Here is a 25,270-nt window from a genome sequence, read left to right as displayed (position 1 = left end):
AAAAACAAGTGTTAATGTTTTTGTTATATTTACAATATTTGCATTTCTGAAAATGACAGACACTTATAAATAATAGATCTCCCAAATCCCCATATTCCTTGTATTTGACGTCAACACTGATCAAGTAAAAAACAACAACAGAGGCGTTGGATGAACGTGTCGCTCTTATCGTGACTTGGCTTTGCCGTCCTAGTGGCAAGGAAAGGACGGACCGCAAGTGAGTCACGTGATGACTACACGTGACTGGGTTCAAAGTTGAAAGTCAAACAACACTGCGGCTCCTCAGCATGGCGGTCCTAGTGGGACGAAGAACCCTGATGCAAGCTCTCCGACTGCAGACAGCGGACCGGGACGTCGCGTGCAGGCTGGCGGCCTCCTGCTCCAGACAGTACGTGTTCTCCGTTAAACTGTCGCCCTCCTCTCGCCCGCACGGTCACGGAGCAGTGACGCGACACTACAGCTCTGACTCGAAGGATGACCTGCGTGTCAGATATCTCGACGGAGAAGATACCGGTAAGTTCTGCTCACAATCGGAGACGATTCAAATTATTTTCAGTTTAAAAAAAAAAACTGTTGTCATTGTCAAACGGAAGTCTTGTTAGTTTTCCAATTAAAGGGAATCGGCTGTGAAATGCTGAAAAGACAGTTCGAGATGAACTGCGCCTTGGCTGGAAAGTGTACTTAATACAATAACAGTCATACACAGAAAAGAAATACATGACAGTAGCTGTCATTATCGACCTGTCAGAGAGATACTGCCAGCTTCACATCCCACTTACCAGAAGTTTTTATGTTGTAAATACTTTAACAAGCCGAAATTAAAGTAGTCCACTGTTATTACAGACTGAATACAGGCTATTCTCTCCAATTCAATTAGAGGAAAAATAAACTTTCTATAAAACGTCATTGTTGAGTTGACATCGAAACCAATCAGCTGTTGGATCAGGCAACAACCAGTTGGTAGAGAGCAACTGCGGTGCCTGGCTCCAAAAACTGCAGCCAGCTCATGACGTGAGAGTATCGTTCCCACGTGTGCATGATGTCAGATCAGGTCGGACTCATATCTAACTGGCATGCATTGTGTGATGATCACTGCTGATCGATTCTGCGCAGGACTAGATGATTTCGAACAAGCCTACAATCAACTATAGAGATGCAAAGTCCCACCCCTTCCGGGGTGCCCCATGGGACCTTATTTCAGAATAAGAAAATGCACAGTTGTCAGTAGTAAGAGACAAATAACTGTTTGAGTCCGTTTGAATTGTGCCATTAATTACATATAGTCGTGGTGAAAAGTTAACATACACTTGAACGTGTATATCATGGCAGTCTTGAGTTCCAACAACTTCAACAACTCTCATTTATCTGTGTGGAATGAGTGGACTAACTACTTTATCACAAAAAAATATCAGAATCAGAAATATATATATAATATATATAATATAAATGTATTAATCCCAGAGGGGAAATAGCTTCCATTACAGCTGCTCCCATTCAAAGTCCAGAAATATGCAGATAAAAAGGTAATAATAATAATAATGATAATGATTATAATAATAATAATAATAATGATGATGATGATGATGATGATGATAATAATAAAAACTATATATAAGCAACAGTTGCAAACGGTCTGTTTGTACATTGTACAAAGTACATTTGTGAACATGAAGCGCCTGTGTGAGCTGCTGGGTATCCAGAAAACACGAACCAGCCCATATCTTTACACTTTCAACAAAAATACAAGAAATGTACATTCTACTAGAATATATCCATATATACAGTGTAATAAATAATGCTACAGTTGAAAATATATGGGTTATTGCACATTGTTTGTCTTAGTTATTGCACATTAGAGAGAAACAAAGCGTCCAGAGTCGTCCTATTGACTCACAGTGTCTGACACTCAGAGTGAGGAGTTGAACAGTTTGATGGCCACAGGCAGGAATGATTTCCTGTGGTGCTCTGTGGTGCATCTTGGTGGGATCAGTCTAGTACTGAATGTACTCCTGTGGCTGACCACCACATCATGGAGTGGATGAGAGCCATTGTCCAAGATGACATGTAACTTGGACAGCATCCTCCTCTCTGACACCACCGTCAGAGAGTCCAGCTCCACTTCCACAACGTCACGGGCCTTGCGGATCAGTCTGTTCAGTCCTTTGCATCTGCTACCCTCAGCCTGCTGCCCCAGCACACAACATCATAGAGGATAGCACTGGTCACCACAGACATCCTGAGCATAGTCTGGCAGACATTGAAGGATCTCAGCCGTCTCAGAAAATAGAGATGACTCTGTCCCTTCCTGTAGAGGGCGTTAATGTTCTTAACCCAGTCCAGTTTATTATCAATGTGGACCCACAGATACTTAAAATCCTCCACTATGTCCACACTGACCCCCTGGATGGAAACAGAGGTCAACGGCACCTTGGTCCTCCTCAGGTCCACAACCAGTTCCTTGGTCTTTGTCACATTGAGCTGCAGATGGTTCCGCGCACACCATGTGACAAAGTTGTCCACAGTAGTCCTGTACTCATCCTCAGCACCTTCACTGATACATCCAACTATTGCTGAGTCATCCGAGAACTTGTGGAGATGACAGGTCTCTGTGCAGTAGTTGAAGTCCGTGGTGTAGAGGGTGAAGAGGAAGGGAGAGAGGACAGTCCCCTGTGGGGCCCCGGTGTTGCTGACCACTCTATCTGATGCACAGTGTTGTAAGCGCACATACTGTGGTCTGCCAGTCAGATAGTCAATAATCCAGGTCACAAGGGGGAATCCACCTGCATCGCTGTCAGCTTCTCACCCAGTAGAGCCGGACGGATGGTGTTGAATGCACTGGAGAAGTCAAAAAACATGACTCTCACAGTGCTCGCTGGTTTGTCCAGGTGGGCGTAGACAGGGTTGAGCAGGTAGATGATGGCATCCTCAACTCCAAGTTTGGGCTGATGGGCGAACTGTAGGGGGGCACAGGCTTTGAGCACCCTGGGGCTGACAACATCATGAAGTTTATATAATGAATTTATTATAGGTCTTCTGAAAATGTAACCACATCTGCTGGGTAAAGAATATACATATAGTAATTCTAAAATGTGTTTAATTGTCTTTTGTCTCTCTCTTCAACTCAATTGGGTGCTTTTGATAGCCATCTACAAGCTTCTGGTAGTCCTCTGGCTGAATTTTTAAATACGGAATCGGTGAAATTCAACTAAATTTGTGTGCTTCCTGGCACGGTTTTGTTTTTTACAGCACAGTCCACAGACAGACACTTTGTGCAGCAAATGCAGTTATCAAACACTTTTGACAGAAGTATTACATTATTTATGAACATTTGAATGCATCAATAATCAAAGTTCAAGAATATAATATTATTCTGAAATGGACCATTCTGCTTAATTAGTAGGCTTTTACTTTTGTGGTACTTCACTGCAACTGCCATCTCTCTGGGCTCCTCTGCGGAGCAGCGGCAGAGGAGCCCACCTCCGCCATCAGGCCTGTCCACTGTGGTGGCATAGCAACTGGCTCATAATCTGCTGCATCAGCATATCGGCCAATATTGACAACATATACGCGGACACTGATATATTTGTGATAGGCCAATATTGGCAGATAATATTGGCCAACCGATACATCTGTCAGGCTCTAGTCAAAACCTGTTACACTGTAAAAAACTATGGTGCAAGTCAATTGGTAAAGTTTATCAGAAACATTCAAAATCACCACATTTGAAGATGCATGGTTTTCACTGGACAGGCAGGGTATGAAAACTTGTAAAGTTAAAAGTAACTACCAGCTAAAGCTGGCAGATAAATGTAGTGAAGTAGAAGTATAAAGTTGTATGAATTGGAAATACTCAAGTAAAGTACAAGTTCTCTGAATTTGCACTTAAGCACAGTAGTTGATTAAATGTAACTACTATTACTGAAACACTACAGAAAAACAGAACTGTCCAATCTTAACAGCCATATGTTTACTCTTAATTTTTCCTTCTCACTTTCTTCTCTTTCCTCTCTAATCTTTGATAATAAATAGTTCACTGTTAAATGAAATGCTTTGGTTCACAGTTTTCCATTGCATGCCTTATTTTTTATTTTTATCTCAAAAACATTGTCTGCAAAAAAAAAAAAAGAAAGAAATTGGCTAGCTATGTAATCTTTACATTTCCTCTTATGTGTCCTTCACTCTTCTTCCTCTCCTCTCTACCTGGGTTGAAAGGACGTTTGTGATGATTTTGTGGATTCACTTAACATTTGCTAGCTTCTGGCTCAGTTTTCCACAGTAGTTTTCTGTGAAACTAACACAGGTAGTTGGACTAAGTAGTATTAGTAGTATTGGTGTGAACCTGCTGAAAAACCATCCAACCAACAAATACACATGGGTGAAAACATAACCTCCTTGGCGGAGGTAATGAAATGCTGAGATATAGGCCTACTGTAAATATTTTAAAAGGTTTTCTTAACACCCCTTTATAATTGAGAAGGCCTTACAACCACCTGGGAAGCTTTGGTGCCACTCATTAGGGGTCTGGACCCCAATTGGAAACCAGTGACATAAGCTGTGTCCCAGCCCCATACACACTAAAACTCTGTAAAGGCTCTGAATATGTGTGATCATGTTGTAAAAGTAATGAAATAAAATATGAAGTAGTATGAAATTCACAAAGGAAAATCAGCAGCTGCTCACACCTCAAGAAAACCTTGTGCAGCCAAAATTAATATTATTTTCTGGGGGAAATTACAGACTCCTTTTTAATAAGTGCAGGTAATCTTGTTAGTATAAAACACATATTGCTTCAAGTACAATAACTGCAAAAACAGCATACTACACCCACTCTAAATCTGCTGAAGTAGTAGGGAATAGGGATATTGCAAGCATATCAGGTTTCATGATGTAATCTTTTGTACATAGTGCTTGTGTTTTCCAGTTGTGACATCATTGTCTGGAAGCTATGTACTACTTTTGTATCATTGTTAACCAGCATAATGTAACACTGTGTTTCAGGTATTGTCGTCGTTGGGATAAATCGACCAAAGGCCAAAAATGCTATAAGCAAAAATCTGGTCAAAATGGTATGTATTGCTATTTTCCTTGTATTTATTTCTAACATGATAAAGATGACTAAACCAACAATTTGTATCACAAGAAAAGGCCAATTCATAGTTCATATACCACACAGACTGTACACATAGCAGGTGTGTGCATAGTGCTTTTGATTCTAATTTTTCAGGAGAGGTAATATGAAGTATCAAATTATTGAACTATAGAATCAAATGGCCACAATCAATACAGGCTAGACACTACTTAGCAAGGTAGCTATCAGCCTTGCACAGATACAGAATTTTCTAAACGAACAACGCAAGACTCAGTCAGCAAAACTGGTCTTAGAGGACAATTAGCAGTTTCTAAACCAATTATCAGCAGTGGAAATGGGGCCAGATGCTTCGGGTGAGCTAAGAAATACTACAATTTCACAGTGGATGACAAAAAAGTCCTATTTACTGATTTATCTAAGTTTAGGATTTATAGCAGTAAGAGAAGGGTGTATAAAAGGAGACCAACAGGAGAGAGAATGATACCGCAGTGTATCAAACCGACAGTAAAACTTGGTAGTGGGAATATTCAAGTCTGGGGGTGTCTACTCTGGTGTTGGACACCGGACCAAGGAGAAGAACAACTTAATTCTTCTGTCATGGACTTTCCTCTACAGTCACCTCACCTCAACCCCAATGGACATTTACATTAAGCCATGCATTCTGTGACATCACAAGAAGCTTTGTGGAACACTGTCAAATTATGCTGGGATAACATGAGTCATCAGGTTTTGCACAAACGTGTTGAATCCATGTCAGCACAAGTGCACGCTGTCATTAAAGCAAAAGCAGGACATACAAAATACTAAGATATACTGAAATTCATGGACATTTTTCATAGAATCAACTTTTCACTCAAACATTATATTATCATATGTAATGAGAAAAATGGTAATACATTCAAAACAAATGCAAAATAGAAGTATTTTGACTAGTGTAATTTTAGACCCTACTGTGAGACCACAAGTGAATTTTTTTTTTTCCCCAATCAAATAACTTGATGTGATGGAAGCTTCTCTAAGTGTTGTCATTTTGGCTAACTTCCTGTCTGTTTGCAGTTAGCAGTCCCCTCCTTCCTCTCTAAGTCACCACACTTGCATGACTCCTTTCTTTGTTTCGGGGCAGCTCACTTGCCTGTTTTTTTCAAGCGTTTTTCATCGCTTGGTCTGTTAATAAGCCGTCACTCAGAGTGCTGGAGTCGGTAGCTTTCCCTGTTCCGCCATTGCCGGTGTAGGTACCAGAACAGGGTGATCCTTTTCTGTGCCTGTTTCCAGAGCAGACAGGACCCCCTTTTTTTAGAGTTCTCTCTCCTGATTGGATAAAATGGGCAGGGATACCAGAAAATGTATTTTCTCTTAGACTGCATGAGTCGGGGGAGGGGAGACATGCTTTACAGACCATAACAGTCATTTTAATAAGAAAATAATGCTTACAATAGCTTTAATTTTGAAATGGAAGACAAATTTGGCTGTAAGAAAGTGAAAACTAGTGGAAAATGAAAGATGTTTTTGTTCAGGTAAAAAATGATTTATTTTTGTTTTTTTTACTGTCAACATTGTGCAACAGCTATTCAAACAATGATGTTGCAAATGATCCTTAGCAGGGTTTTCCCCAGAAAACTTGTTAAGCCCGGTGGTAGGGTGGCCCACCCGCGGCCCCGCGGTGCCCAAGCACGTTTTTTGTGTCAGGGGCCTGACCCTGACCATTGACTGATGGCAGGGCCCTATAGGTAACAGATTCATTAATGGAGTAGTAGAACTTAGAAGGAGTGATTCCATAAGGCTTTAAGATCAATGTTAAAAGTTGACTGGAAATTTGAAAATATTATCATTATCATGTTATTATAAGACATTTATGTAACACCAGGTCTTACAGATTGCACTCTTGAAATGCTGTTCAACCAACCACAAAAATAAATAAATAATAAAAATATAATTTAGATGAATAATATCGACTGTCTGCACTAAAAACTAAAAAACAACTGCCTGGTGTCTCCAGAGATTTTTACAATCTGGAGTCACGTAAACATGACCATGCGTCTGTTTCCAGTCAGTCGTCATGGAAACGTGACAATCACGGATCTACCAAAGATACTCTGTAATCTACTGTTTGGACCAGAGAAAACAAACGCGTGTAAACGCGAACCGTAGGAGCTGAAAAGAGAAACGCTGGGTCATTTTCACATCTGGTGAAAGCAGCTCGGCTCACAGAAGTCCAGAGCTCTGACGCTGCAGGGGACGACGTGCTAACAGCTAATAGCTACTAGCCGCTGCAGCAGCTGGCTGAGCCTCTAGAGCCGCGGCTCGGCTCACGTTAACGGCTACGAGGTCGACGTCGACTTGGTGCGTTCCTCTCGGTCAGCTGGTGCAGCAGCGGTCTGATGAGCATGATGTCCGTGATATGTCTGTTATGCGCGACAAAGTTGTGACGTTGTCAGGTGATGAAAAAGACACCTGATCACGTGTTGATGGAGCGCAAGACTGATTTAAAAAAAATAAATAAACAATGCTTAGCCTGGCGGGGGGGCAAGATGATTTTTTTCAGGAAAATCCACTAATGCTCAAAAGTTGGTGTATCCCAGTAAATGCTGTGTTTTGTCTTAAACTGCCGCCCACCGGGCCACTTCCGCCCCCCAGGTAACTCTGTGCTGCAACTCTGTGCTCTATGAATTTCATTTATAGTTCAGTGCAAGGATTCAATACGTTTTTTAAGAGTATGGAAAAAAAAGACTGTACTAATTGTTAAAAACTAATCATATAAAAATGTATACAAACTACTCTTTTAGAAATATTGCGCTCTCTTGTAGTACTGTACGCTGTAGTGGCCCTTCTACGAGATGACAATTCCAGCAGTGGCCGCAAGCTTATTTGAGTTTGGGACCCCTGCTTTAATTCATCAAACACATACACACCACACGTATAATCGAACCCACAAATGCTGATGCTCAAGACACTCAACTAGCTCAAAGGACGGCCAGTTTTTGTGCTAACATAATTGCACAAGGGTTTTCTAATCATCAATTAGCCTTTTAACACGATTTATATATACACATATGTATGTGTATATATAAATATATATATATATATATATATATATATATATATATATATATGAAAAAATACAGTAATTTATTCCAAATAACCTGAAGAGCTATGTTGGGAAACAGTAAATCTTGCTACTCTGCTATTCTGCCTTGGAAAGCATCCTGGAGTCGCCTCTTCAGTGTAGACGTTGAAACTGGTGATTTGCAGGTACCATTTAATGAAGCTGCCAGTTTCTCAAACTAGAGACTCTGATGTACTTCTCCTCTTGCTCAGTTGTGCATTGGGGCCTCCCACTTCTATTTCAATTCCTGTTAGAGGTAGTTTGATCTGTTCTTTGAAGAGAGTAGTGCACACTGTTGTAGAAGATCTTTGTGTCTTGTCAATTTCTCACATGCAATGACCTTCATTTCCCTAGACAAGATAAAAGTTTCAGAAGAAAGTTCTTTCATCTTGCCATTTTGAGGCTATAAAAAGTTTTCAGCTGTGCTAAAATACTTTACTATAATAAGATTTTCTAATGATTAGTTAGCCTTTTACCATGACAAACGTGTTGATTAGCTAAGACAATGTGCCATTGGACCACACAAGTAATGGTTGCTGAAAACGGCCAATCAGCTCTTTGATCAGGTGACATCCAGCTGCGGTGCCTGGCTCAAAAAACTGCAGCTGCCTTGGTCTTGTGAGATATGTCATATCCTATGACATCAGAGCAAATCGCAGTCAAGTCAGACACGGATCCAAATTTTTTTTTCGCAGGTGATCATTTCTGTGCATGCCTGGCTCATCTCGAACAAACAGCTTTTCTTTACTAATGTACATGCTTCTTGTTATTGATTGCTGTGATGCTTGGTAAATAACATTTTGGTGCATTACCACCACCAACTGGAATTAAGCATGGCTCTGAAAATGCGAATGTGTGCCAAAACATGCATGCGTTCATCCACATCTGCGGATGAAATTATGTCGAAGCCTTAAAACTGAAATTCTGCTTCTCTAGGCTCCATGTAAGCTAGTGTGCACTTTGGTCGCTCAGAGACCATTGTGTGGCTCTTTCTTTAATACTCGTTTGCCATATATTCGTTTTCTTCTCCATTTCTCAGTCGTATCCTGACACAAATTAAATCAATCTATCACCTTGTGATCACAATGGCACACTGTTGAGATTTTGAAAGTGTGTATGTTGGCTCCTCTGCAAGCCTTTTAGCAACCGGAGGTTACTAATAATACCCCATCTGTACCTCGCCGAAGGATCAATCCAGAGGGGTATACAATGAAGCAAATATGACATAGCCACGCTTTCTCTGCTTGAGCTGGCTTGACAAAACCTTAAACCCCAGTCAGAGGTAACGGGTATCACGACGATGATTATCAACCTCCATATGCTACTGATTAATAATAAGGTGAACTTTTAATGTATGTTCTGCTATTTTATAGAATGTTTCTTTTATAGCCTGTGTGGGTACATGGTCAGGAAACAATACAAACTCATTCAGTAGTTAAGTAAAAGCAAGAAGCAACAAAAAAAAAACCGAATAATCAATATTCATTCTCAGATATTCTACATACTGTAGGCGATAGGGGTTCCTTTGACAACAACAAAAAAACGCAACGCTCATGCCTATTGACTACACTAACGCTATTTTTACATGAGTTCATTATTGAAAAGTACTTCTTAGCTTTTCAAGCTGGAACTCTGAATATAACCTGGGGTCTCATTTTTAAAAAACTCTGAAATGCAAAATCAACTTGGAAATGTGTGCACATGGGTCAGCCTCATATGGCATCTTCTCCACACCCACTATGGAGATTTTCCCTATCTTCATTCAAGTGCGATCTGTCAATTTGAGAGCATGTTTTAATTAATATTTTGTAGTTTACCTCAAAGCCCTACGTACAGTATAATAATAGTACCAGGTTAGATATGCAGTAAGGCTGGGTGGTATGGCCAAAATAATAACACTATATTTTTATATTTTTACATGATATGTATATCTCAATTTTTATCATATCATGACTAAGTGGCTAAGTTTTAGAACAAGTAGAACAGTCTAGTAACTTCAGAAAATTACATCACTTTACTATAATGCAGCCTTTGAAACCAAGAAAAGTCAAAACTTATGTCATATCACCATATGACATAACAATATCCAAAATCTCTGATGGTATACAGTCTCATCTCATGATAACGATATTTATCATATTTATAAGTTCAGCACAAGTTACCATGGTGATCAAGCCAGGTTAAAACAGCCACGTTCTTGTCATTGAACACTCTGGCTTTAGCATCAGTATACCTCACCAACCTTTTAATCTTGCTTCGTAGTACACCCCTTAATGTGACGACGACAGTATATGGAAATGTACTCAGTGGATCTTCAGAAAATATAAATACAGTTCCTGTACCTGGACCCTAGGTTTTGCCATCAGTACAAAAAGTGCTTGTTTTTGCCGCTGACAAGCTGAGGTTGTTATCCTAAGTGTCTGACAACATTTTCTACAGAAGCAATTTCTACAGAGATGGACCTTTTTCTTAAGTAATAAGATCAGAACACTCTATAAATAAGTGTCACTCTGAAATCTCGTGAGGTGATTGGATATTCAGCCATGACTTTGGAAAAAAAGTTTTGCTGGGAGTGTCTCCAAGTAAACTTTGATGAGTCCACATTGCCTTAAAGGATCGCGTTGTAGCTGTTGCAGCTGTGTATGTAAATATAGGGCCCAGCTTTATTTTGTTCTTTCACTCTTATAATACAGGATACAAGTTAATCTGATTGCTATTATACAAAATTAAATGATCGTTCATAAACTCTTCATAAACTTCATGCTACATAAATTACAGAACATACAGTATTTATATAGAAAATATACATGAACATGTAGTACATCTTTTTAAGCAAAATGATATGATAATATGGTCAGCATCTTCACATAAAAATTTTGACGTCAGAGAAACACTGTCCATATACTCTACTGACTGTGTAAGCACCAAGCAGCAATGTCATAAACAGTCAGCAATCACCCTGAAAAAATGAGAAAAAACAAAAAGTAACATAATTTGGGGGAGCTACTGGCCACTGCATCTTCTTTATCCCAATGTCTGATGTCTAAATTTTTATTTTGATGGGTAATATCAAGTGAGTTTTGCATTTAAGTCATGACAATTTGAGAAATGTTTTTAAGTGCAGTTTTTTGGAAATAACCTAAAAAATGTCTTTCAGATGTTTGAGGCTGTGGAGGATATCAAGAAAAATAACAAAGTGCGCAGTGTCATTTTATGCAGTTTGGTTCCTGGGATCTTCTGTGCAGGTACATTGTACTGGAGGGATTTTTACTGTTGGAATCGCTATTTTTCCATTTCAGTTCTTTTTGTTAAATTTCAGACATTTTTCCAATCTAATCGTCATGTGTCATTTATGTGTATTATTTCATATTGAGATCTTGATTCAGTATTGCTTAGCAGGTATGAATCTAGTAGAGAAAATTCTATATTCATCTTATATCCAGAAACCTTGATTAGGAAGTTTTGGAGAAATCACCAAAGCTCTGTCTAGTGGACTGCACTGTTGCATTTTCAGGAAGCCGCAGTCCTCTGGCTTGATGCTGATGCTTTGTCTCTGTGTGCAGGTGCAGACCTAAAGGAGAGGGCCAAGATGCACCAGAGTGAGGTGGGACCGTTTGTGTCCAAAGCAAGAGCACTTATCACAGAGCTGGGTAAAGACTGTAAAGAATATTGGAATTCAGTGACTATAACCGTCACTGCCAACATACTTCCATTTGTCCTTCCTGTTGGCATGGACGTTAAGCAATACAACAGCTCTAGGGTGCCAGGGCTCAAGACCTCCATCTTTCCTTCACCACCATCCAACTCACAGTTAATCTCTGTTGAATCTTCACCCTGCTGTTCTGTAGTAACTTTTTGTTTCTCCCAGGCAAAGTAACATTATACAGATGTTAAAACTTCTCACTAACTTTTATAACGTCTTCCTCTTGTCCTGTGATCACTTCTCGCTTGAACTATTGGCTACACTGCCCCTCACAACTACTTGATGTACTACTCCGTTGGTCTGTATCAGAAAGCTTTGAGAAAATGTGCAGAAAAATACAGATGGAATGAAAGCAGAGAACGGACAAAAGGGTCCATCCGTATCTATATGTGACTCTACTGTGAGCATGAATGAGCCTTTACCTGCTTCTCATTGCCGATACCAAACAGATTTTAAAAAAAGCAGCTAAGATGCGTGTCAAGCGAGGCTGCAGTGGCGTTTGATCAAGAGATTCGAGTCTCGACAATTTCTGCAACATGCACATGGTTCTCCCTTTTTTCCTCTGCACTGTCTTTTTCTTTTACTCCCTCCCTCCATCTCCATTCTCCCTCACGCTTTCTCGCTCTTTCTAATCAGGGTAAAGGAAAATCACATCATCATTTTTATTGATAATTATCGAAGGCAAACTCCTTGAAGCTCTGTCAGAAGTGAAAGAAATACATTTTCCAAAAATGTTGTATTAGTATTAGTAGTTGATCAATAGTTGTAGTTGTCTCATGTTGTTGGTTTAGTGTGTACGTTATGACTACATTTTCTTGTTGTTTGTCGGACTTTTATTTTAAAGGTAACCTACCAACACCAACGATTGCTGCAATTGATGGAGCTGCTTTAGGAGGAGGCTTGGAAATGGCTCTTGCTTGTGACGTCAGAATTGCCTGTAAGACCCAGTGGGCTATATTTTGAGTTTACAGATACAGTCGTGGTCAAAAGTTTATATACACTTGTAAGGATCATGTACAGGTGCATCTCAAAATGTGTATATCATGGAAAAGTTAATGTTTTCCCGTTATTTAATTCAGAAAGTGAAAAAAAATTCAGTATCTCAAGATATTAGAATATTACACAAGACCAATCAAAAAAGGATTTATGATGCAGAAATTCATTCGTTCAGAAGTTCATTTATGCACTAATACTTGGTCTGGGCTCCTTTTGCAAGAATTACTGCATCAATGCGGTGTTGCAATGGAGGCAATCAGCCTGTGGCACTGCTGAGGTATTATGGAAGCCCAGGTTGTCATGATAGCGTCATTCAGCTTGTCTGTATTGTTGGGCTTGCTGTCTCTCATCTTCCTCTTGACAATACCCCATAGATTCTCTATGGCGCTCAGGTCAGGCAAGTTGGCTGGCCAGTCAAGCACAGTAATCCCATGGTCAGCAAACCAGTTACTAGTCCTGCTGGAAAAGGAAATCAGTGTCTCCATATTGTATGGAGACGCTGATGTGCCAAAACTACTAGTAACTGGTAATACTTTTCAGAAGGTCCACATTTCTGTATTATCAATACTTTTTGTGATTGGTCTTATTTAATATTCTAATATTTTGGCATACTGGATTTTTTATTTTAATGAGCTGTAGGCCGTAATCACCAAAAAATGTTTTTAAAAAAAAGGGTTGAAATATTTCACTTCATGTGTGATGAATCTAGAATATATGAAAGTTCACTTTTCAAATTAAATCACGGGAAAAAGTGTACTAATGTTGTTAATGTTCTAATTTGTAAGTCTTCCAATGATTTCTACAGCTCTAATTTTGCTGTGATGAATGAGTGGAACACATACTACTTTGTCACAAAAAACATTCATGAAGTTTGGTTCAATTTATTAAAGGTCTTCTGAAAATGTGACTTAATCTGCTGGGTCAAAAATATACATACATATTTGTTTATATGTCACTTGGCCATTTTCACCTCAATTAAGTGCTTTGATAGCCATCCACAAGCTTCTGGTAGTCCTCTGGCTGAATTTTTAACCACTCACAGAATGGGTGAAGTTCAGCTAGCTTTCTTAGCTTCTGGAAACGACCTTGTTTCTTCAGCACAGTCCACATGTTCTTGATGGGGTTCAAGTCAGGACTTTGGCAGGGCCATTCCAAAACCTCAATTCTAGCCCGATTTAGCAATTCACTTTTGATATGTGTTTGAGATCATCGTCCTGTTGGAACCAACTTTTTCCAGGACCCAATGCTGATGATTTAAGGTTTTTCTGAAGAATTGTGAGATAATCATCCTTAATCCGTGTATCATTTGTTCTTTTACTATTGGGAATCGAAAATCGGAAAATGACAAAAAGGATTCATCATTTCACCATTCGTTTATGAATCTGATGCCAAAAAACATATAACGGTTTGTTTTCTCATAACTTGATTTTATGCTCAGATCAAGAATAGGGAAATGAACAAGCAGGCCACGGGCCAAACTTGATTTTAATATATTTAGTTATCCAATTTGTGTGACCCGGAAGTTATCAGGGTCACAAACCGTTATTTGTTTTTGGTATCAGATTTATAGGCGAATAGTGAAATAACAAATCGTTTTTTTGATTCCCAATTGAATAGTAAAAGAACGAATGATACACGGATTCTCCTTCCTTATTATTCCATTAACTTTTGTTAGAGCAGCAGATCCACTGGCAGCAAAACAGCCCCACAGCATAATACTACCAGCACCATGCTTGACAGTAGGTCTGGTGTTGTTGGGGTTAAAGGCCTCACCTTCTCTCCTCCAAACATTTTGCTGCTCATTTTCCCTCCAGAAGGTTTTTTCTTTGTCATGTGATCTGCAGCAAGCCTTTGTCGAGCTGTATGGTGCAACGTCTGGGCAGCAAGGGCTTATTTTTTTGCACAGCAGCCTCTTAGCTCATGGTGATGTAAAACATGCTTGACTGTGGACACTGACACCTGTCTTCCAGCAGCTTCAAATTCATTGCGGACGTTTTGGTGGTTTTTAGTTGCTTTGACCATCCTGACCAATTTCCTCTCAGGAGCAGATGATAGTTTGTGTTTTCTTCCTGATCGTGGCAGTGACACAACTGTGCCATGCACTTTATACTGACAAACAGTTGTTTGTACAGTTGATCTTTGGACCTGTAACTGCTTTGAAATGGCTCCAAGTGACTTTCCTGACTTGTTCAAATCAATAATGCGCCTTTTCAGATTGATGCTGAGCTTCTTAGACTTTCCCATTGTAGTGTTCATGGCTGAGTCTAATGGCTGTATCAAACAAGCCCTATTAAAATGGGCCCAGAAAAGTCACCAGCTGTTATCAATCAGAATCACTCAGAAGAAGCTGACTGTCTATAATCACCAAAATTGATTGCTCAAGTTGCTGTATGTATATTTTTGACCGAGCAGATTTGGTCACATTTTCAGAAGACAGAAGACTACAATACATTCATTATAGAACCAAACTTCATGAATGTTTTTTGTGACAAAGTAGTTTGTGTTCCACTCATTCATCACAGAAAAATGAGAGTTGTAGAAATTATTGGAACTTTAGGGACATACATTTAACTCCTAATTATACAGTTATGTAGCGGCGATTGGCATTTTATGTATAAGAAAAAATACAGGCCTATGTTCTAGGAAATAATTATGGAGGTCTGGACCTCAGTGACGACATAGCTGGCTAGGGCCATGATTGAATCTTAATACATCTGTACTACTAGTAGTAGTAGTATTTATGCGTGAATAGTAATACTGGTCTTTGTTCTTTCTAGCCAATACTGCGAAAATGGGACTAGTTGAGACCAAACTTGCGATTATTCCTGGGGCAGGTAAGGATGGATTTTATTTGATTTCATATTCCATTTCATTTTCCAAGTGCTGTATCGCCGTAACTGGAAGTGTTTCAGTTTCTTGAAGATGTTTCACCTCACATCCAAGAGGCTTCTTCAGTTCTAACTAACTGGAGGAGTTGCAGGATTTTAAACTCTGTGTGGGAGTGTCCTTACAGAAACGTTACGGACACGTGAGCTCTGAGTTTCAGAGTCGATACGGCCACTTGTGAGTCGTTGACCCAACCGGCCCTCATGTGGGTTGCTAGGGCTAGGTGAGCCCAGGTGTGAATGGTTAGCTGTCTGGGGAGGGAACTCATGGGTTGATGGCATTGTTACAGCTAACAAGGCTGCCAACGCCTGACCACAGTTCAAGTCACACATTGGGATATTTCAGCCCAGTTTAGTTGCATCAAAACCAGGTGTTTTTTCAGAGGATCTGAGGATATTTCCATCCATTTTTGTTGCATCATAACCGGGTGTTTTATTTAAGGAGACCTGCTGACATTTCCAGTGGTTTTTGTGGGAGCTAAAACTGTTTATTTGCCACGAGAAGTCAGATCATCTCCATCCGTGATCGTGCCGACCAAAAAAAGTATTGTAATGTAAAACTTTAAAAACTTCAATGTCCCTGTGGAGCGATCATTTGAAGATCAATAGTGGTCAAATTCACAAGTTTCAAAACTAAACAGAAAATGTTAAAGTTGGCCTGGCAGTAAAAATGGTTTGTACACCAGGAAAGAACAGTGATATTAGACCATAACTACCCCCTGGAGGTCCTTAGGAAGCATTGGGAATATACGGGGGCAAAAAGTGTTCTGAGGGAAAGTAAACTACATTTTCAAACTCCATTCCCAACCAGGGAACACCATTTAAACATAAAGCCACAATAGCTGATAAGGAGGGTAGGTACATAATAGTGACGGGAGAATCACACTCAACCTTGCTGACTTTGGTGAATTTAAACGAGCCAAATCTTGATAGATAATAATAAATTAATAATATATAATACATCTTGATACCTTAATAATTGGAGGTGATTTCAATTGTGTATTAGACCAATTTAGACAGGTCTTCATCTTGGAGAATAAACCCTTCCAAGTCTAGTGAAATTCTTAAATACATATAAAGAATACAAATTTACAAGATGTGTGGAGGATTATCAATCCAACAGGAAGAGCATACTCCTTCTACTCAAGTGTCCAAAGGGGTACACAAGGGTAGATTAGGAGGACATTCAAGGATATTCAGGCTAACATAAGTGAATGCAGCAGTTGCATCACACAGGTTAAAGACCGTGTATCCACGGTTTCAATTAACAGCCTGCAAACAAAAGTCAGTGTGCTGGAAGGAAAGGTGAAGTTTTTGGTGACCAGGAAAGAGGATCTGGAGAACAGAAGTCAGTGCAATAACACTATAGTATATAGTACAATAAAACAAATAGTGGGCATACCAAAGAAAGAAGAGGGGATGGATCCTTGCGCCTTTATGGAAAAATGGCTTAGAGAAACTTTAAATGTGCATCACCCGGTGGTACTGGAGAGGGAACACCGCATTATGGGACCGGTGCGTACTCCCACCTCCTCCCCCACAAACTTTCATTGTTCAGCGAGACAAGAAGCGCTTTTGGAAAGCATTAAGAGCAAAAGTCCGCTTTAAATTTTTAACAAAATGTTTTAACAAAGTCCTGCTTTAAATTTTTAACAAAAACAGCAGCATTGGGTTTCACCCTGACTTATCAGGTGAAGGATACAAACAACAGTGAGACTTCTATGAAGTATGACAAAGGCATCCATCCATAAATATCTGTGCTTGCTTGTGTTTGTGTTGTAGCATTGCTAGTCGTAGTTAGCAACTGTTGTTTGTTAAGAAAGTTGGTTTATTGATCAAGAACAAGCTTTAATAAACACTGTTGATTATAACTGAGCAGTTTTCTGTGATTATTGTGCACAATCTAATGTTATAATAACAGCTGGTTGAGACGGTCAGTGCTCGGATTTACGCCTTCTATTTCTCAAATTATTTATATTTCTTTAATATTAACAATTTTAGATAAACTTCGGGCCCTTGAGACTAAAAGCATATCATTTGATTATTGATCCGTGATTCCAAGGTGGTGCTCCAATGATTATTAATGAATAGTAATAACACACATTTAATTGATTAACATTAATCAATTAACAGGACTAAAACTAAGACTAAATTAAAATTCAGCTAACAAAATTAACACTGAAACAACGGTTTGGATTTTGCAGTGTCTGTGGTAGAAGCCATGTTCTATCCTGGAATCTCACCTCTTCTGTACAGGTGGTACACAGCGACTCTCGAGGGTGATCGGTGTCTCTCTTGCTAAGGAGCTGATCTTTGCTGCCCGTGTGATTGATGGAACAGAGGCGTGTCGTCTGGGTCTTGTCAGTCATTCTGTGGAACAGAATCAGAGTGGAGATGCTGCCTACCTGCGGGCTCTGGAGCTCGCCCGTGAGATCAACCCTCAGGTAAATAGACCACTTCAGTGCCTGTGTTTCAAGGAAATTTCATACAGAGGGAACACAAAGATGATTTAGTAGTGAATGTCCCGATTATGGAAGAGCTTTTGTTCATGTTAGGTCTTGAATAATAGCATTATAATATTGTAGTGATTCAAAACAATTCACAAGAGCAATTTCTATCACACATGGTAATTTATGAAACCTTACAATCTGTAAATAAACAGTCACTGTTGAATTTTTGGCTCGGCAGGGTCCAATTGCAGTAAGGATGGCAAAACTGGCTATCAACCAAGGTATAGAGGTAAGTCTTCGAGGTCGGTGCAGAACTGCCTTGATTTATTTTATTTTTTTGGTTATTTTCTTTGTGAATTTTATTTACAAACAAAAAGGGCATTACAGCAATAGTTGTCATGTTATACAACCAGTCAGGCAATTTCAAAGATCCAGCAAGTAACTGCTGTTACTAGCAAGCAAATAACAGCGGTAAACGTTTCATATACATTTTGTGAAGAAAAAAATATGTCTCTCTCAACACACATGCATGCACACACATACTCCGGTCCGAGGCCTGCAAAATTACACTGCCTTCCCCCTATTGTATCAGAGCTGCTTCTGTGCTACAGTTACAGCCGCCTCGATTTTCCCCTCCCATACGACTGCCTTTCAGCCAACTGCAAGCCAGTTCTTAGTCGATTCCCAGCCACTGGGAGTCCCCCCTTCTCCTGGGGTTGTGCCTAGATTCCAATGTAAGCACGCCCATTCATTCAATTGAGGGGGGTCACCGTGAGATGGCACTTCCTTCACAAAAAACATTGATACCCTTTACACCTAAACCATAATCTTCTACCCCATTACATCTCAGTGGCAAATATTACACTTTTATTTTAAAGCTTTAGTTAGCTTAGGTAGCGTTAGCCCTACTTATTGCTATACTGACTTTATTTATATTTTATATCAATAATCTAAAGTTGTAGCTAGGTTATATTAGTATAGGTTAAGCCACCCACCAGTATATACAGCTATTAAAAATAAAGTAATCCTTTACCTGCTGCAGTCCTAAAGTTATGAACACATTAATGCATCAATAGTTATTAATAGTTAATAATTCGAGAATATACTATACGTATATTATTTTGAAAAGGACCATTTGTTTATTCTGTCATGAAAACAAAGAGTGTGTGTTTAGATTACTGTTAATCTAACAACATTACTGTCAGACCACGCCGTCAGGTGCCTGCGCAAGGGGTTAGGGGTTAGGGGGGTTAGGGGTTCGAGAGCAAACTTTGTGTTGCAACTGTGAACATGTTGTTTTTGTGATTAAATACATATTGGGGCAGAATATTTCGTTAGCTAAAAACATGTTGTGGATTTTCAAAACGATTACATCACTATTTTTTTCATAAATTTCAACTTTTGTACTTCTTAACACTATGAAGTTACTTCACATGAAGTTTGCAGATATCTAGTAGCCTACCAAAATCTGTCCGTGGAAATTATTTTTCTTCACCAGGTATTTTAGTTATAACAACCTCAAGACAGCTAAGCATTTTGGTGTTTATATGTACAGTATTTGTTCAGTTTTGGTAATCCCACAATCTCTGAAGCATTCAAGGCGGACTCAACAGGGACAAGATATCATCACCAAAAATTGCTCTCATGTGTCTTCAATATTTGTGGAAATACCGAAAAAATTAGCGAATGCCCTTTATCTTTGTTTTGTTTTGCGTAGGATTGCTTCTGACTTGTGTAATCCGAACATTTCTAATAAGTTCAGAGCACTTGAAAAGTCCAAAAGTCAAAATATATTGAAAAAAGATCTATGTAATAATTTCCAAAATCCACAACATGTTTTTCCCTGTTTTTACGTGGTCTAGCAGTAATCTAACAGCATGAGAAATTACATTTATATGATTACAAAAACAAGCAAGAAAATGTCTCTTACACTATAATAATTTGTCCCTGTACCACTGCAGATAAAGTCAGCCGCTCAGACGAGTGCTGCATGCGCAGTTTTTTCCTTCCTGTTAAATCATTAAATCCCTGGCAATATTACTTTCACTTCCATGCAGTACAGTTGAAAAACAAAAAAGCTGAAGCATAATATTGATGACCTCATTACATGGTAGCCTAATAATCATTAAATATGCTCTGTGTGGGAATCACACTCTCACGCACGTCAAATACTGTATGCCTATGATACAGTAAGAACAGCTGATTTCACACTGCTTCAGCTTCCATCATCACTGCTCCACCTTGTGGATAGATAAACCATTGCAACTGGTCTCCCCACATGGCACTTAGGGGTGTTACGATTCAGTCTCGCATTCACTACGTCATCGCAGGGGGACTCATTCCAATCGCAGAGGATCTCATTCCAATCACAGACTCTTCCAGGTCCAAGCACGGACCCGTTGCAGACCAGTTAGGGCCCCGTCACGGAGGAACGGGAAGTTTTAAGAGGCTTCATCTGTAGCTTGTAGTCACAATCTCTGTCTGGTCTGTGTGGCTGTCTACCTACCTGGGCAGTACATAGCCTCTATCCCTCTGTCTGTGTTTTATTTACCAGCCACTTCCAGCACTGTTCTGTGTGTCTGTGGCTGAAAAACACGAGACTGAAAAACAACTCACAGCTCGGAAAGATAACCCGGTTGCGCATGTACACAGGTTCACATGCACACACAAGAAATGACCGTTGCGTTTTCCAACAGCAATACGACAATATATAGTTAAGATGGCACTGTCGGGTGCTCATAATTTTAAAACAAGACGATGATTATCTAGTCCCTCAATCAACGTTTAGTTTCAAGTCAGGACTAGTAGACTTTAAGTTTGAAAGCAAAAGATTGATATTAACTCTAGCTCATAGGTTTGTGCTAACATTGTATAGCCAGAGGTGTGTAGTAGAGTGAATTGTGAGGACTGGACTAATCACCTGGCAGCACAGCCAAAGCTTAGGGTCATATTGGATTATTTTCTACATTTTATATTTTCCATAATTTCTCATTCATGGTCATATTATTTATGAGAGAGCCTCTTATTTTTTTCTCTCAAAGTGCACCAGATTGCCTTTTAACTTTAAAATGTGCACAATTTTCTTCCAGGGGAGCATGCCCCCAGAACTCGCTAGAGGGCCGGAGGTCCCCCGTTAATGTTCTAGCTGATTGGTTACGTATAGAATGACATTGCAAAGCAGAACAAGCAAACATACATAGCAAGCAAGTTTAGTGTTGACATGTACAATGTGTATTAATTATTCATTGTTTTACTTCTTTACTAAAACATCTATACATGTTAAGTTTTCTAATGTGATTTGGAGTTGTAGTCTACCCTCTTTAATCTCTGACAGACCAGGTTGACTGCAATGGAGTAGTGCATTCTCCTCTGACAAACGCCCTATTGATATGATCCGTATCAGTTCTTTTATTGATATAAGACACAAGTTGTGGTGGAGCTAAAGCCCCATTTCTACCAGGCAGTCTGGTTTAGTTCAGTGTGGTTGGTTACACTTTGGAACAGTTTCCATTGTCAAAAATTGTCGATGGTACCAAAACAACCTTTCTGATTCGTTCTGCTTTTTTGTCACCGTTCCGATGAGGTACCTAACACTCTGATCTGATACTAAAAGGTAGAGTTAAAGCACTGTGGCCCACTCATTGATCAGTCGGAATAGGTGGAGTTGTCCTGTTGTCTGCGCTCTGAAGTTGTAAAGCTGAACACAAGTCAAGAAACATGAGTAGTCAGATCATAAGTCAACATAACATCATAACTTTTAAATACAATTGTATTCAGGCTTGATTTCATTCATCTTGTGTAGTGTAGAAACAATAACATGTCATTGCATATATCTTATTACTGTTCATTAGAAGTCATCAGGACTGAGTCAAATAAAGGAAAGAATTAAGATTTAGATATTTTCAACTGCAGTGTGAACATTCATTAAGAGATGCCACATTCTCTTTCAGGTGGATTTATCTACAGGTCTGGCAATAGAAGAGGCATGCTATGCCCAGGTGAGTAATTAAATTCAATTCAGTTTACAATTATTTGCCATGCTGTACAAGAAATACATTTGGTTGCCAGTTTATTAGGTGGGTCATTTTACTGCCAAAATGAATTACTTTTGGTGTGTTTCATATTTGGAGTGGTTCATTGAAATGTGAAACCACAGAGAGGCTGTTCACATTTGGTATCAACACGATTTTATTTTTTTTATGATGTTTCTGGCAACTGATTTCACATTTCTGCATATTCAGCAAATTTTTCAAAATCAATTCAGCTGACAGCATTCACACTTTTTTTTTGCAGGAAATAATCGTTTTCTAGTTTTATAATTCCCACATCATGTTTTTTTGGACTGCATCTCCTTACACATTTACACAAGTATTAACTCCATTAAAACAGCTAAATATTAGCTCAGTTAGGACATATCGGCTTTTACTTTTCTCAGTGATATCTTTTATTCAGAAATATTTCAAAATAATATATTTATTCGCTTTGTGCGATTTTTTTTTTTTTTTTTTTTTTTTTTTTTTTTTTTTTTCCTCATTTGTGCAGATGGACGGAATGTTCAGATATCCCACATTTTGACACTTCTTCAAGCATTATTAAAATCTAAAATCATTCATGCTTTCAGCTAGAAAATCCATTCAAACTGTGAGTTTTAATTTTCAAATATTCCACAATTTGTCTACATTCAAGTTATTAATCATCTTTCAAATCCCATTAAAACTTTACAAAATATGCAACTTTCTTTGAAGCTTAGTCGTATCTTAGTTATAATGGAAGTCAATTACAATGCACTTCAAACGCTCATTTTCAAACTCTCCCCACTTCTTCATATATTCACATAGAAACTCCATTCAAACTTTGAAATGTTCACAAAGCTTAGTTCCTCACATCAATTCACCTTTTTCATAACATTTATACTTAAATTCATCATTCATCATCAGATTTTTACATTGGTATGAATGGGGCAGAATCCTGACAGACTGAGTGACAAAAATTTCACAGTGTGCTCAGAAGACTTACTGTTTCATATCACCATTTAAGTGATAGCAGTTACTGTTTTTTTTAGCTTTCAACAAACCGTTAAGTATTAGAAATCATTAATACATTATTGGCATTATTCAAAGTTTTTACAGCCCGGAATTCAGTTTGGCGACAGCTTTTTAACAAATCTTAAGATGTTTCACATTATTCATACATTCATGCATTATTCAAAGAATATACAGGCAGCAATGTACATTTAACGTCAGCTTTTCAACAAACCCTAAAACATTCAAGATTTTTCATATATTCTTGGTATTATTTTGTTTTTACAGCCAGCAATGCGCATTTATTTATGCCTTGCTCTGGTGTTTGACAGATCTGAGTGATACTGTCTATTATGTGTGAGCATGTTTCTCGTGTTTCCACTCACATACAACTGTTGAACAACGCTTACACACAGTCCTCATCTGATTCACCACTCACTCTGAAACTTTCTCACACAGCTGATTTGAAAGCAAGAGGTGGTCCATAAGTTCTGGTGTCTTCTTTGAATTAGCCATACACGCACATCACAGTGTCTTCTTCTTCGTCTTCATTTATCTTCTTTTTTTGCTGCTTTTGTTGCTTTATGGTGGTTGGAAAACAGCTTCTAGGCATGTTACTGTCACTTATTGGATTGGAGCGTGGATCAGAACAGTTATACTCTCGTTTGTTGACATACGTTTTTGCCATACGTTTTTGCCATATGACAGTCAGATGTATTCGTCGTATATCTGCATACACCGGAACATGGCAGTTCAGGACGAATACAGGTACCTTTACACCCCAGTAATTAGAGCTGTCCACTGGATCACTCCGGTGCATGATGATACCAGGTCTGAACAGCTTCACAGCATAAAGATCCTTTAAAATAAGCTTCATCAAGTGTAGTAGTGTTGAAGATGACCAAAACCATTGGCAGGATTTTGTCATTCTTGTCGATCTTTTTCATTTCATACACAGGGCAACACAGTGTGTTTTACAATTGCAACACAATCATGAAAATCCAAGTGCAGAAGACACACACACACACACACACACACACACACTAGGAACTTAGACTGTTGAAGAATATTGTTCTGTATTTTTACTAATGTTTCATTCAGTTCAAATACTTGATTTTATTTCAGTGTAACTGCCTGTGACCAAGGCTTTGCAGCAATAAATTCAAAAATGTTCAAATGTTCATTATTTGTTGAAATTCTTTTAAGAGCAGTATTAATTTTAACATGCTCATTTTAGATGGTGTAAATTGGTGATGAATTGTATTGTGTTACACTGAGATGTGCTTTTTAAATTCAGTTTACCCGCATCACTATAAAATGAGGTTAGGAAACAACTCACTGCAGTGTCTTCTTCAGGAAATTGATTGACAGCATAGTAAGATAGACCTCTGATAAGGAGCTGCATCTTTTTAAGTACTGACACATTGGTCTTGTTTTTAAGGTTATACCGACTAAAGATCGATTGGAGGGTTTGGCTGCATTCAAGGAGAAGAGGCGTCCTCACTTCAAGGGAGAGTGAGGCCACACTCCTTCCAGAAACAATCACAGAGTTCTGCCTTCAGCTCTCCTACTGTTCCTCCGCTTCTAATATATTCATTGGTGAAACTGTACCCGTAAACACATTAACCTGTACAGTCTCCAGAGGGTATCTGTTTGACCACAGGACATTAGCATCAATCTTGATTGGCATTCTTGCCAGTGACTTAAACTATCACCTAGCAAACTAACCAAGAATTAGCCTTGCTTACAACACTTAAAACTTGTGGAATCTAAAACAAAAAATACTTGGTTGATATCAGTATTTGCAGTATGGTGGGCAGTCATTAATAGTAGCCTCCTTGACTAGTCAGAGCCATTGAAATTTCCACAAAGTTATGAGAATGATTGTTTTGTTTTTTTGTTGGTTTTACTTTGATAAAAATGTACTACTGTGTTCTCTACCCTAATTAACACCAGAGGTGTCTGCATGAAGTCATTAAAGAGAGTGGATTTTCCCTCACTTGAGTGATGTCCAGAGAGTGGA

General features: G+C 38.9%; 1 protein-coding gene across 1 annotated transcript; it reads left to right on the top strand.

Moving 5' to 3' along the window:
* Positions 1-232: 232 nt before the first annotated feature.
* Positions 233-25,270, top strand: auh (AU RNA binding protein/enoyl-CoA hydratase). The gene is made up of 10 exons (XM_084383769.1): positions 233-513; positions 4,999-5,066; positions 11,350-11,437; positions 11,756-11,842; positions 12,740-12,832; positions 15,669-15,725; positions 18,033-18,220; positions 18,465-18,515; positions 22,177-22,224; positions 24,689-25,270. Exons 1-10 carry the CDS (start codon positions 288-290, stop codon positions 24,764-24,766), a joined length of 984 nt encoding a protein of 327 aa, XP_084239895.1. The 5' UTR covers positions 233-287; the 3' UTR covers positions 24,767-25,270.

Source organism: Pagrus pagrus, assembly GCF_965226575.1.
Source record: "Pagrus pagrus genome assembly, chromosome: 19".
NCBI classification, from domain to species: domain Eukaryota; kingdom Metazoa; phylum Chordata; class Actinopteri; order Spariformes; family Sparidae; genus Pagrus; species Pagrus pagrus.
This window is presented reverse-complemented; position numbering and strand designations above follow the sequence as displayed.

Excerpts from the sequence above, each read along its gene's own strand:
- auh (XM_084383769.1), top strand. The coding sequence starts at position 288 with ATGGCGGTCCTAGTGGGACGAAGAACCCTGATGCAAGCTCTCCGACTG. Across the intron at positions 11,438-11,755 it reads TCCTGGGATCTTCTGTGCAG|GTGCAGACCTAAAGGAGAGG; the intron begins GTACATTGTACT and ends CTCTGTGTGCAG. Across the intron at positions 18,516-22,176 it reads CTATCAACCAAGGTATAGAG|GTGGATTTATCTACAGGTCT; the intron begins GTAAGTCTTCGA and ends ATTCTCTTTCAG.